This window comes from Lipotes vexillifer, unplaced genomic scaffold (genome assembly GCF_000442215.2).
Source record: "Lipotes vexillifer unplaced genomic scaffold, Lipotes_vexillifer_v1.1 scaffold1344, whole genome shotgun sequence".
NCBI lineage: Eukaryota > Metazoa > Chordata > Mammalia > Artiodactyla > Lipotidae > Lipotes > Lipotes vexillifer.
The window spans coordinates 828,857-843,806 of record NW_006775258.1 but is presented as its reverse complement, the minus strand read 5'-3'; the positions used below and the strand labels follow the sequence as shown (position 1 = coordinate 843,806).

The following is a 14,950-nucleotide window of genomic DNA, read 5'->3' as shown; positions in this document are numbered from 1 at the left end:
CTGCCTGATTTCTCAGTTCTGCAGTGTGATGCTGAGATGGCGTTTATGATGTCCACCCACACAGGACAAGTGCAACTCAATCATGACAGGAATTATGATGCAGGATGCCTTTGGGAGGAGGAGAATGCAGGCCTGCCAGGACCTGCACCAGCTGTGACGTCCAAACATAAATGTGGGTCCTCACTGACTACTGACCCTGACCGAAGTCTTGTTTGCTTCTCCCCTTTCCAGAATGGCAGACTCAATGCACTGTGGAAGAAAGAACTGTGAGATGACAACTGAGACCACACCGGCCTCAGGGAGACACTGGGAGCTGGGGCAGCGGGACCACCTCACGGCACCACAGGGGTCAACTCCAGTCTCCATGGGCATCATGACAAGGCAGCACCAAGTGCAGCCCGACCCCAAGATGCTCTGCGGGGTCTGCTCTGTGGGACAGAGGTGGCAGGAGGGCCGTCCTCACCTTCTTGAGCTCCAAGCACACGGAAACTTAAGTGCCCCAGGTCTGTTCCCACAGTGATATGCTGAGCTGGAGACAGCACCTTGCGGAAAAGTGCCAGGCTCAGCAAACATTATCTTTGCCAATTTTGATTACTACACCAATTCGAAACACAGGAGGATTTTTACAACTTTAATAAGAAAGTTTAAAGTCTGAATAAGTAAATTTTAACTTTTGTTTTCAACGTCTTAAAGGCAAAACAAAGCAGACAGAATAAAGAAATAATATGAAGAAATATTTATCCAACTGTGTTTCATTAATTCACTAATTCAATTTCTAGTTAAAATATTATAGAAGGGGAAAAAAAAGTAAAAATACATAGGATTTCACTGCTGTGGGGACAGAGACAAATGACTTAGAACACATCGCCCTACGGCCTCTTCGGGTCCAGACCAAGGTCCCTGAGCTCCCCGATCCCGTAGGTGGGGTTACGAAAACGCTGGGATGAAATACTGCAGGGAGACGTCTTCATGGAGAAGGTCAAAATGAACAATCTTGTTCTTCACAATATCTAGGCAGAGAGGAAATCCATTACCGTCGAGACCCATTCCGCACACACACTTTCAACCCTGAACACTGTAGCAGCTTCTCCCCCGAGCCTCTCCTGGAGCACCCAGGCCCTCCCAAGGTGACCGGTCTCCACTGCCCCAGCCGATGCCAAACCAGGGGCCTGGCCAGGCTGGCTCACCTGCTGCCAAGGAGCAGGCCAAGGTCTCCAAGGAAAAACCCACAGGGCAGACTTCCCAGAAGCCACATGTACCCAAGTCACCATCCGTCCAGGAAAAAAGCAGCTTCCCATCAGCAAGTGCCCTGAGTGTGCTGAGAAGAGCCAAGCATGTAGGGCCTTGTTAGAGAGCGGGAGGCAGCCTGCAAGGGCAGGCACCATGCAGCCTAAGGTGAGCACCGAGGCATGGGGCCCAAGACCAAAAAGAGAAGCCAGACAAGAGGAAGAGGAGTGGCCGCAGCATGAAAGCAGCCCAGCTGCCAGGGCCACACGACCGAGGGCAGGAGCTGCAGGGGGAGCCATGGGGAAGGCCACACCTGAGGAAAGCTGGCTGAAGCTAGAACAAGCCAGGCAGCAGGAGAAAGGCAAACAAAGAGCACATGCCCAGGCTGCTGAGAGACCAGTCCCAAGAGAATGGGAGGTTGGGAAGGGACACAGGGGACCAGCAGAAGGACACTTCAGAAGACGTGCTGGACACACAGAGGTGGCGGTGGAGATTGAGGGCGGCGGGGAGAGCTCCCCAGAGGTGGGCAGCAGAGCCAACCACTGTTAAAAGTCAGGAGTCAAGAGGAAGCACAGATGGCAAGACACCGGACTACTGCAACAAGTCAGGCTCAGACACAGGAAGGAAAGAAATGCTTTGAGATGGAAACTTAAATCCAAGCCCAGCGGTATCAGAGACTCCACATACATAAGGTTAGAGGAACACAGCAAGACTGGGCTGGACGCCCCGCCCACATGCAGCTTCTCTCCAAGTGCAGACTCACACGTGACGCCAGGCAAAGCAGCCCACACCCATTGGCCGGGAAAACCCAAATACCCGACTACCCCAGAAAACTGGAGTCCACCAGTGACCGAGCTGTTCCCTGCATTTACGAAACTGCACACAACACCTAAGACTACAGTTGATTAAAGTACTTGAAGTGTGAAAAACGAATCAAAATGCAAACTTACTGCATGTGGCCTTTGTAGGATTTACTTGTTGTCCAGCAAGGAACTGTAGGAGCTTCCTAATGTCTATGTGCACTTCAGCCATTTGTTCTGAGTTTCTATCTTGAGAAGCATTTTCAGAAGCTAAAATGACAGAATATTTTAAGATACAATTATCTTCAAGTGGAACAGGGAACCCAGAGATCGTACGATGACTGTTTATCAATAAATCATTTAAATAAATGATTTACATGACCACTCATTTTAGCAGCCCAGAGAAATATTGCATGATATAAATGCAATCACTCACTAAACAAACATTTATTAAGTACTGACTCTTTTAAGATGCTATGCTACAGGAATTCCCTGGCGGTCCAGTGGTTAGGACTCCGTGCTTTCACTGCTGAGGGCCAGGGTTCGATCCCTGGTCAGGGAACTAAGATCCCACAAGAGTCACAGCCCCACAAAAATACTACGCTAAGTACAGGGAATCTTCGATTATAGGGACCTGAAATATGACCCAATCTCCTCCTTAAGGTCAAAGAAAACAGTTTCTCTTAGAAACATATGGTCCAGTGGTTAGGACAGGTGGTCCAGTGGTTAGGACTCTGCACTTTCACTGCTGAGGGCCCATGTTCAGTCCCTGGTCGAGGAACTAAGATCCTGCATACCTCATGGCATGGCCAAATAAAAACCCCAAAAAGAAAAAAGACCATATACACCTAAAGCAAGGCCTCTCATTATAAAGTGGAATGAATGGGAAGAAAACATCCTTTCATCTCTGGGAAGGTATCAAAGACCCTCTTTGTTACTTACTAAAATAAACAAAATGAGGAACACCAAAATAAGTCATTTCATACAACTGTTGTCAAAGCTTTATTCACATGGATTTCACTTTGCTCCAGAAGCATGCCTGTCACTATAAAGTAAAATTCCCTCGCAATGGTAAGCTACAATGTGTCTCTAATAAGCAAACTTGTAGTAACGAATTTTAATTCTAAAAGTGGCAGGAGCCTTATTAGATCTACTTTGGAACACAGGAGTGACTAAAAGGGCCTGCACAGAGAGAGCACCGTCCCCAGGGCCTCTGCCTCGCTCCCTGCTGGAGCTTCCCTCCCACAGCCTGCCCACCACCGTGAGCTCCACAGCACAGGACTCTGATTCTTGAGTCAATCCGCTCAACCACCCCCTCATCCACTGCTTGCTGAACTGATTCCTAGTCCCCTACTACCTTGTATGAGACAAGAAATTTGATGATGCGTGAAAAGCTAATATTTGCTAATATAATTCTGTAAGTACCAAAGAGAGTAAAGCAGGAAAAGTGGGTGGGGTTGGAGACAAGATAGTGGAGTAGGACTTGAGCTCACCTCCGTACCTCCTCTCATGAAAACACCAAAATCACAACTAACTGCTGAAAAACCATCAACAGAAAAAGAATAGAACCTACCAAAATGATATTCTACATCCAAGAACAAAGAAAAAGCCACAAGGAGATGGTAGGAGGGGCACATTCACAATACAATCAAATCCTACACCAGCTGGGTGGGTGACACACAAACTGGAAAATAACTATTATCGCAGAGGTTCTCCCAGAGGAGGGAGAATTCTGAGCCCCACATCAGGCTCCCCAGCCTGGGGGCCCAGCATCGGGAGGAGGAGCCCCCAGAGCACCTGGCTTTGAAGGCCAGCAGGGCTTGAGTGCAAGAGCTCCACAGGACTGGGGAAACAGAGACTCCATCCTTGAAGAGTGCACACATAGTCTCATGCACACCAGGACCCAGGGAAAAATGCAGTGACTTCATATCAGCCTGGGCCAGACCTACCCGCTGGTCTTGGAGGGTCTCCCGAGGAAGTTGGGGGCGGCTGTGGCTCAATTTTGTGGAGAAAAGGACACTGGTGGCAGAGGTAACACCGAGTACTCATCAGCGAGAGCGCTCCTGGAGGCAGCCATCTTGACACCAAGACCCAGCCCCACCCAACAGCTTTAGGCTCCAGTGCTGAGACACCTCAGCACAAACAAGCAACAGGATGGGGGAATGGCCCCACCCATCAGCAGACAGGCTGCCTAGTCATCTTAAGTCAACAGCCGCCTCAAAACACACCCCTCCACAAGTCCCTGCACACCTGATAGTGAGCAAGCACCAATCCGTCCCACCAGGAAACCTGCACAAGCCTCCAGACCAGCTTCACCCACCAGGGGGCAGAAATCAGAAGCAAGAGGAACTACAATCCTGCAGCCTGTGGGATCGCAAACACAGAAAGACAAAATGGGACAGCAGAGCAATATGTTCCAGATGAAGGAACAAGATAAAACCCCAGAAGAACAGCTACGTTAAATGGAGATAGACAATCTACCTGAAAAAGAAATCAGAGTAATGACAGTAAAGATGTTTCAAGATCTCTGAAAAAGAATGGCGGCACAGACCGAGAAGAGACAAGAAATGCTTAACAAACAGCTAAAAGATATAAACAACAGAGTAGAACAATTCAATAACTGAAATGAAAAATACACTAGAAGGAACCAATAGCAGAATAAATGATGCAGAAGAACAGATAAGTGAACTGGGAGACAGAATGGTGGGAAATCACTGCTGCACAAGAGAATAAAGAAAAAAGAATGAAAAGAAATGAGGACAATGTAAGAGACCTCTGGGACAACGTTAAAAACACCAACATTCCCATTATAAGGGTCCCAGAAGGAGAAGAGAGAGAGAAAGGGCCTGAGAAAGTATCTAAGAGATAAGAGCTGAAAACTTCCCTAACCTGGGAAAGGAAACAGTCACCCAAGTCCAGGAAGCGCAGAGTCCCATACAAGACAAACCCAAGGAGGAACTTGCCGAGACACACTGTAATCAAATTGACAGAAATAAAAGACAAAGAAAAAAATATTAAAAGCAACAAGGGAAAAGCAACAAATAACATACAAGGGAATCCCCATAAGGTTATCAGTTTATTTCTCACCAGAAACTCTGCAGCCCAGAAGGGAGTGGCACAATATATTTCAAGTGATGAAAGGTAAAACCTATAACCAAGAATACCCAGCAAGGCTCTCATTCAGATTCAGTGGAGAAATCAAAAGCTTTACAGACAAGCAAAAGCTAAAAGAATTCAGCATCAGCAAACCAGCTTTGCAACAAATGCTAAATGAAGTTCTCTAGGCAAAAAAGAAAAGGTCACAACTAGAAACAAGAAAATGAGAAATGGTAAAGCTCGCTGGTAAAGGCAAGCATACAGTAAAAGTAGGAAATCATCCACACACAATTATGACATGAAAACCAGCAATCGTGAGAAGACGAGAGTAGTTTTTTGTATATATATAGCCTGCCATATCAAAACATCATGGGAACTGCAAACCAAAAATCTACAATACATATACACACAAAAAAGAAAAAGGAATCCAAACACAACACTACGGGCAGTCATCAAATCACATGAGAACAAATCACATGAGAACAAACACAAAACAATTAACAAAATGGCAATAAGAACATACATACTGGTAATTACCCTGAATGTAAATGGATTAAATGCTCCTATTAAAAGACATAGACTGGCTGAATGGAGATGCGAACAAGCAAATAGAGAAAAGAACAAACAAAACCCAAAGTTAGTAGAAGGAAAGAAATCATAAACATCACAGCACAAATAAATGAACTACAGATGAAGGAAGTAGAAAAGATCAATGAAACTAAAAGCTGGTTCTTTGAAAAGATAAACAAAAGTGATAAACCTTTAGCCAAACTCATCAAGGAAAAAAGGAGAGGATCCAAATCAATAATATTAGAAATGGAAAAGGAGAAGTTACAACAGACACCAAAGAAATACAAAGGATCATAAGAGACTACTACAAGCAACTATACGCCAATAAAATGGCCAACCTAGAAGAAATGGAAAAATTCTTAGAAAGGTACAATCTCCCAAGACTGAACCAGGAAGAAACAGAAAATATGAACTGACTAATCAGGAGTACTGAATTTGAAACTGTGACTAAAAATCTTCCAATGAACAAAAGTCCAGGACCACAGGTGTGTTCTATCAAACACAGAGAGGAGGAGAGTTAACACCTATTCTTCTGAAACTCTTCCAAAAATTTGCAAAGGAGGAAACACTCCCAAGCTCATTCTATGAGGTCACCATTACCCTGATACCAAAACCAAAGATACCACAAAAAAAGAAAATTACAGGCCAATAACACTGATGAACATAGACACAAAAATCCTCAGCAAAATACTAGCAAAAAGAATCCAAAAACACATTAAAAGGATCATACACTATGACCAAGTGGGATTTATCCCAGGGATGCAAAGAATTTTCAATATCCGCAAATCAATCGGTGTGATATACCACATTAACAAAAAATCAAGAAACCATATGATCATCCCAACATGCATCAACAGATGCAGAAAAAGCTTTTGACAAAATTCAACACCATTTAAGATAAAAACTCTCCAGAAAGTGGGCAGAGAGGAAACCTACCTTAACATAATAAAGGCCATATGTGACAAACCCACAGCTAACATCATAGTCAACGGTGAAAAGCTGACAGCATTTCCTCTAAGATCAGGAAGAAGATACGGATGTCCACTTCTGCCACGTTTTTCCAACATAGTTTTGGAAGACCTAGCCAGAACAATCAGAGAAGAAAAAGAAATAAAAGGAATCCAAATTGGAAAAAAAGTAAAACTACCACTGTTTGCATACGACATGATTCTATACATAGAAAATCCTAAAGATGCTACCAGAAAACTACTAGAGCTCATCAATGAATTCAGTAAAGTTGCAGGACACAAGATTAATACACAGAAATCTGTTTCATTTCTACACATTAACAACGAAAGATCAGAAAGAGAAATTAAGGGAACAATCCCATTTATCACTGCATCAAAAAGAATAAAATACCTAGGAATAAACCTACCTAAGGAGGCAAAGACCTGCACTCCAAAAACTGTAAGACGTTGATGAAAGAAATCAGAGATGACACAAACAGACAGAAAAATATACCATGTTCCTGGATTGGAAGAATCAAAATGACTATACCACCTAAGGCAATCTACAGATTCAATGCAATCCCCATCAAATTACCAATGACATTTTTCACAGAACTAGAACAATACATTTTAAAATTTGGATGGGAACAAATAAGACCCCAAATAGCCAAAGCAATCTTGAGAAAGAAAAATGGACCTGGAGGAATAAGGCTCTCTGACTTCAGACTATAGTACAAAGCTACAGTCATCAAAGCAGTAAGGTACTGGCACAAAAACAGAAATACACATCAATGGAAGAGGATGGAAAGCCCAGAAATAAACCCACGTACCAGTGGTCAATTAATCTTTTATAAAGAATCCCAGAATATACAATGGAGAAAAGACAGTCTCTTCGATAAGAGCTGCTGGGAAAACTGGACAACCACGTGTAAAAGAATGAAGTTAGGACACTCCCTAAAACCACACACCAAAATAAACTCAAAATAGATTAAACACCTAAATGTAAGACCAGACACTATAAAATTCTTAGAGAAAGACATAGGCAGAACACTCTTTGACATAAATCACAGCAATATCTTTGTGGAGCTAAACTCCTCGAGCAATGAAACAAAAATAAACAAATAATTAAACTTAAAAGCTTCTGCACAGCAAAGGAATCCATCAAGAAAATGAAAAGACAACCCAAAAATGGGAGAAAATATTTGCAAACGATACGACCGACAAGGGATTCATCTCCAAAATAAGTAAACAGCTCAGGCATCTCAGTCTCAAAAAACCAAACAATTCAATCAGAATATGGGCAGAAGGGAATTCCCTGGTGGGGCAGTGGTCAGGAATCCACCTGCTAGTGCAGGGGATGTGGGTTCTAGCCCTGGTCCAGGAAGATCTCACATTCCCCAGAGCAACTAACCCTGTGCACCACAACTACTGAGCCTGCGCTCTACAGCCCACGAGCCACAACTACAGAGCCTGTGTGCCACAACTACTGAAGCCCGTGCACCCTAGAGCCTTGTGCTCTGCAACAAGAGAAGCCACTGCAATGCAAAGCCCGCGTACTGCCATGAAGAGTAGCCCCCACTCACCGCAACTAGAGAAAGCCCACGCGCAGCAATGAAGACCCAACGTGGCCAAAAATTAATTAATTAAAAAAAAATGGGCAGATGATCTAAAAATACATTTCTCCAAAGATGACATACAGACAGCCAAAAAGCACATGAAAAGATACTTAACATTGTTAACTACTAGACAAATGCAAATCAAAACTACAATGAGGTATCACCTCACACCAGTCAGAATGTCCATCATCGAAAAGTCTACAAACAATTAAATGCTGGAGAGGCTGTGGAGAAAAGGGAACCCTCCTACCCTGCTGGTGGCAATGTATACTGCCATAGTGGTGCAGCCACTATGAAGAACAGTATGGAGGTTCCTTAAAAAACTAAAAATAGAGCTACGATATGATCCAGTAATCCCACTCCTGGGGGTATACCTGGACAAAACCGTAATTCGAAAAGATACATTCACCCCAATGTCCATTCCAGCACTATTCACAACAGCCTAGACACGGAAGCAATCTGAATTTCATAGACAGAGGAATGGATAAAGGAGTGGTACATACATACAATGGAAAATTACTCAGCCATAAAAAAGAATGAAATAATGCCATTTGCAGCAACATGGATGGACATAGAGATTATCATACTAGGTGAAGTAAGTCAGACAGAGAAAGACAAACATCATGTTATCTTTATATGTAGAATCTAAAATAATGATACAAATGAATTTATTTACCAAAAAGAAACAGATTCACAGACTTAGAAAACAGACTTACGGTTACCAAAGTGAATAGGTGAAGGGGATGGATAAACCAGGAGTTTGGGATTAATGTATATAAACCAGTATATATAAAATAAACAACAAGGAACTACTGTATAGCACAGGGAACTACACTCAGTACTCTGTAATAACCTATACGGGAAAAAAATCAGAAAAAGTACATATATATGTGTGTGTATATATATATATATATATATATATATATAACTGAATCACTCTGCCATACACCTGAAACTAACACAATATTGTAAGGCAACTATATTCCAACAATTAAAAAAAAAATGAGAGGGTTCACCCCAAGGAGTACTTCCCAGAACTTCTCCTCTCAGTGTCCTTGTCCCCACGGTGAGCCACAGCCACCCCCTGCCTCTGCAGGAGACCCTCCAACATTAGCAGGTGATTTGCTATTATAAATAACGTAACAGGGAGAGGACTGGGGTTGGCAACATGAACACAGCCTGCACGGGGTTAGTGCACCACGGCTAGCCCGGAGGGAGTCCGGGGAAAAGACTGGATCTGCCCAACAGACAAGAGACTTTTGCTTCCATCTTTGTTTCCTGGTGTGTGAGGAGAGCGGATTAAGAGCGCGGCTTAAAGGAGCTCCAGAGAGGGGAGTGAGCCGCAGCTAACAGTGCAGACCCCAGAGATGGGCATGAGGCGCTAAGGCTGCTGCTGCCGCCACTAAGAAGCCTGTGTGTGAGCAGAGGTCACTATCCACACCTCCCTTCCGGGGAGCCTGTGCAGCCTGCCACTGCCAGGGTCCTGGGATCCAGGGACAACTTCCCTGGGATAACACATGGCGCGCCTCAGGCTGGTGCAAAGTCACGCCGCCCTCTGCAAACATAGGCTCACCCCGCATCGTGCCCCTCCCATCCCCCGGCCTCAGTGAGCCAGAGACGCCGAATCAGCTGCTCCTTTAACCCCGTCCTGGCTGAGCGAAGAACAGACGCCCTCTGGCAACCTACACGCAGACGCGGGGCCAAGTACAAAACTGAGCCCCGGGAGCTGTGCAAAAAAAGAAGAGAAAGGGAAATCTCTCCCAGCAGCCTCAGGAGCAACTGATTAAATCTCCACAATCAACTTGATGTACCCTCCATCTGCGGAATACCTGAATAGACAAAAAACCATCCCAAATTGAGGAGGTGGACTTTGAGAGCAAGATTTATTATTTTTTCCCCTTTTCCTCTTTTTGTGACTGTGTATGTGCATGCTTCTGTGTGAGATTTCCTCTGTATAGCTTTGCTTTCACCATTTGTCCTAGGGTTCTATCCGTCGGGGTTTTTATTGTTTTGTTTACTTTTTAAAAAAATTTTTTTCTTAATAATTACTTTTTATTTTAATAACTTTTTTATTTTATCTTACTTTATTTTATTTGCTTTCATCCTCTTTCTTTCTTTCTACTTTTTCTACCTTTTATTCTGAGCCGTGTGGATGAAAGGCTCTTGGTGCTCCAGCCAGGAGTCAGTGCTGCGCCTATGAGGTGGGAGAGCCAACTTCAGGACACTGGTCCACAAGAGACCTCCCAGCTCCACGTAATATCAAATGGCGAAAATCTCCCAGAGATCTCCATCTCAACAACACCACCTAGCTTCACTCAAAGACCAGCAAGCTACAGTGCTGGACATCCTATGCCAAACAACTAGCAAGACAGGAACACAACCCCACGCATTAGCAAAGAGTCTGCCTAAAATCATAAGAAGTTCACAGACACCCCAAAACACACCACCAGACGTGGACCTGCCCACCAGAAAGACAAGATCCAGCCTCATCCAACAGAACACAGGCACTACTCCGCTCCACCAGGAAGCATACACAACCCACTGAACCAACTTTAGCCACTGGGGACAGACACCAAAAACAACGGGAACTACAAACCTGCAACCTGCAAAAAGCAAACCCCAAACACAGTAAGACAAGCAAAATGAGAAGACAGAAAAACACACAGCAGATGAAGGAGCAAGATAAAAACCCACCAGACCTAAAAAATGAAGAAATAGGCAGTCTACCTCAAAAAGAATTCAGAATAATGATAGTAAAGATGATCCAAAATCTTGTAAATAGAATAGACAAAATGCAATAAACATTTAACAAGGACCTAGAAGAACTAAAGATGAAACAAGCAACGATGAACAAGACAATAAATGAAATAAAAAATACTCTAGAAGCGATCAATAGCAGAATAACTGAGGCAGAAGAATGGATAAGTGACCTGGAAGATAAAACAGTGGAAATAACTACTGCAGAGCAGAAAAAAGAAAAAAGAATGAAAAGAACTGAGGACAGTCTCAGAGACCTCTGGGACAACATTAAACATACGAATATTTGAATTATAGGGGTTCCAGAAGAAGAAGAGAAAAAGAAAGGGACGGAGAAAATATTTCAAGAGATTTTACTTGAAAACGTCCCTAATATGGGAAAGGAAATAGTTAATCAAGTCTAGGAAGCAAAGAGAGTCCCATACAGAATAAATGTAAAAAGAAACACGCCAAGACACATATTAATCAAACTGTCAAAAATTAAATACAAAGAAAACATATTAAAAGCAGCAAGGGAAAAACAACAAATAACACAAAAGGGAATCCCCATAAGGTTAACAGCTGATCTTTCAGCAGAAACTCTGCAAGCCAGAAGGGACTGGCAGGACATATTTAAAGTGATGAAGGAGAAAAACCTGCAACCAAGATTACTCTACCCAGCAAGGATCCCATTCAGATTTGATGAAAAAATTAAAATCTTTACAGACAAGCAAAAGCTGAGAGAGTTCAGCTCCACCAGCTTTACAACAAATGCTAAAGGATCTTCTCTAGGCAAGAAACACAAGAGAAGGAAAAAGACCTACAATAACAAACCCAAAACAATTAAGAAAATAGGAAAAGGAACATACATATCGATAATTACCTTACATGTAAATGGATTAAATGCTCCCACCAAAAGACACAGACTGGCTGAATGGATACAAAAACAAGACCCATATATATGCTGTCCACAAGAGACCCACGTCAAACCTAGAGACACATACAAGCTGAAAGTGAGGGGATGGAAAAAGATATTCCATGCAAATGGAAACCAAAAGAAAGCTGGAGTAGCAATTCTCATATCAGACAAAATAGACTTTAAAATAAAGACTATTAGAGGAGACACAGAAGGACACTACATAATGATCAAGGGATCGATCCAAGAAGAAGATAAAACAACTGTAAATATTTATGCACCCAACATAGGAGCACCTAAATACATAAGAAAAATACTAACAGCCATGAAAGGGGAAATCGACAGTAACACATTCATAGTAGGGGACTTTAACACCCCACTTTCACCAATGGACAGATCATCCAAAATGAAAATAAATAATGAAACACAAGCTTTAAATGATACACTAAACAAGATGGACTTAATTGATATTTATAGGACAGTCCATCCAAAAACAAAAGAGTACACATTTTTCTTAAGTGCTCATGGAACATTCTCCAGGATATATCATATCTTGGGTCACAAATCCAGCCTTTGTAAATTTAAGAAAATTGAAATTGTATCAAGTATCATTTCCGAACACAACGCTATGAGAATAGATATCAATTACAAGAAAAGATCTGTAAAAAATAAAAACACATGGAGGCTAAACAATACACTACTTAATAACAAAGTGATCACTGAAGAAATCAAAGAGGAAATTAAAAATACCTAGAAACAAATGACAATGGAGACAGGATGACCCAAAACCTATGGGATGCAGCAAAAGCAGTTCTAAGAGGGAAGTTTATAGCAATACAACCCTACATTAAGAAACAGGAAACATCTCGAATAAACAACCTAACCTTGCACCTCAAGCAATTAGAGAAAGAAGAACAAAAAAAAAAGAACCCAAAGTTAGCAGAAAGAAAGGAATCATAAAGAACAGATCAGAAATAAATGAAAAAGAAATGAAGGAAACGACAGCAAAGATCAATAAAACTAAAAGCTGGTTCCTTCAGAAGATAAACAAAACTGATAAACCATTAGCCACACTCATCAAGAAAAAAAGGGAGAAGACTCAAATGAACAGAATTAGAAATGAAAAAGGAGAAGTAACACTGACACTGCAGAAATACAAAGGATCGTGAGAGATTACTACAAGCAACTCTATGCCAATAAAATGGAAAACCTGCAAGAAATGGACAAATTCTTACACATGAAAGAATGCTCAACATCATTAATCATTAGAGAAATGCAAATCAAAACTACGATGAGATATCATCTCACACCGGTCAGAATGGCCATTATCAAAAAATCTGGAAACAATAAATGCTGGAGAGGGTGTGGAGAAAAGGGAACACTCTTGCACCGCTGATGGGAATGTGAATTGGTACAGCCACTATGGAGAACTGTATGGAGGTTCCTTAAAAAACTACAAATAGAACTACCATATGACCCAGCAATCCCACTACTGGGCATATACCCTGTGAAAACCATAATTCAAAATGAGGCATGTATCAAAATGTTCATTGCAGCTCTATTTACAATAACCAGGAGATGGAAACAACCTAAGTGTCCATCATTGGATGAATGGATAAAGAAGATGTGGCACATATACACAATGGAATATTACTCAGCCATAAAAAGAAATGAAACTGAGTTATTTGTAGTGAGGTGGATGGACCTACAGTCTGTCATACAGAGTGAAGTAAGTCAGAAACAGAAAAAGAAATACCGTATGCTAACACATATATATGGAATCTAAGGGAAAAAAAAGGTCATGAAGTACCTAGGGGTAAGACAGGAATAAAGACAGAGACCTACTAGAGAACGGACTTTAGGATATGGGGAGGGGGAACGGTAAGCTGTGACAAAGTGAGAGAGTGGCATGGACATATATTCACTACCAAATGTAAAATGGATAGCTAGTGGGAAGCAGCCGCATAGCACAGGGAGATCAGCTCGGTGCTTTGTGACCACCTAGAGGGGTGGGATAGGGAGGGTGGGTGGGAGGGAGACTCAAGAGGGAATAGATATGGGAACATATGTATATGTATAACTGATTCACTTTGTTCTAAAGCAGAAACTAACACACCATTGTAAAGCAATTATACTCCAATAAAGATGTAAAAAAAAAAAAGAAAGAAACTTTTTACTTTTTAATACACACACACAAAAAGTAGGAGAAAATGAGTGTCATCTACATGTCTGACTCCACCCCACGTGAGAAACTACAATCTTTGGGAGAAGGCACAGAATGTGAAGAGCTGGAAGGGCTCTTGGAGACTGAGCCCAAGCCCAGGTTTTATGGATGAGGAACAAGGGAGCCCCAGGGCTCACCCTTCAGCCACTGGTGGAGCCACAGCTCCTCATGCCCAGGAGGCTCAGCTGCCCACAACAGTGCAGTAACAAGTGATCCAACCCCATTATTTGTTCCCTTCCCAAGCATGAAACACAGGCACCCAAAGTTCACCCATTTTCCATCTAGAGATCCCAGTATGGTATGTCATCTGAAACAATTTATCAAAAGCAAAACAAAACCCAGCAGGAAACTTACCTAATGGAGGATTTCCAAGATCTTTAAAATGAGTTGTAACACATACTAGTTCAGTTTCTATTTTCAAGTTCAATTCTCCATTCAGGTTTGCTTCAATAATCTGCAAATTGAGTATTTTATAGTGTTAAGAAAAGTAAAAAGGAAACAAAAAAAGTGAACATCAGCTTCCAACAAACCATGTGACAAGGTCGGCCCCCCAAACCCAGGGCACTCCTGACAGCACCAAGCCCCACATGGCATCAGCAAGAAGACAAGGTCTGAGAGCCAGGAACGCAGAAATCCCCGGAGAGCAGCCCCTCCGTGTGCAGAGCGCTGTGGGAAGACCTGAGAACAGGTGGGGCTGGGGGTCCCTGCTAGCAGCTCTGACAACACAGACACTGTGCAACTCCTGCAAAACGGAGGGAGGAGAACCGGAAGAGAACGTGAAGTTAGAAGCTCACCACCTGCTTTTTTTTTTTTTTTTT

At 42.5% G+C, this 14,950-nt stretch overlaps 1 protein-coding gene across 1 annotated transcript in view; it reads right to left on the bottom strand.

The window, feature by feature from the left end:
• Positions 1–927: 927 nt before the first annotated feature.
• The window catches only part of HUS1 (HUS1 checkpoint clamp component), a 29,351-nt gene continuing 15,328 nt past the window's right edge, over positions 928–14,950 (bottom strand). Inside the window, exons 6-8 of the mRNA XM_007449836.1 lie at positions 14,487–14,586; positions 2,178–2,297; positions 928–1,010 (exon numbers count right to left, since the gene is read on the bottom strand). Coding sequence (XP_007449898.1) covers positions 928–1,010; positions 2,178–2,297; positions 14,487–14,586 — 303 coding nt within the window. The remainder of the gene's footprint in view (positions 1,011–2,177; positions 2,298–14,486; positions 14,587–14,950) is intronic.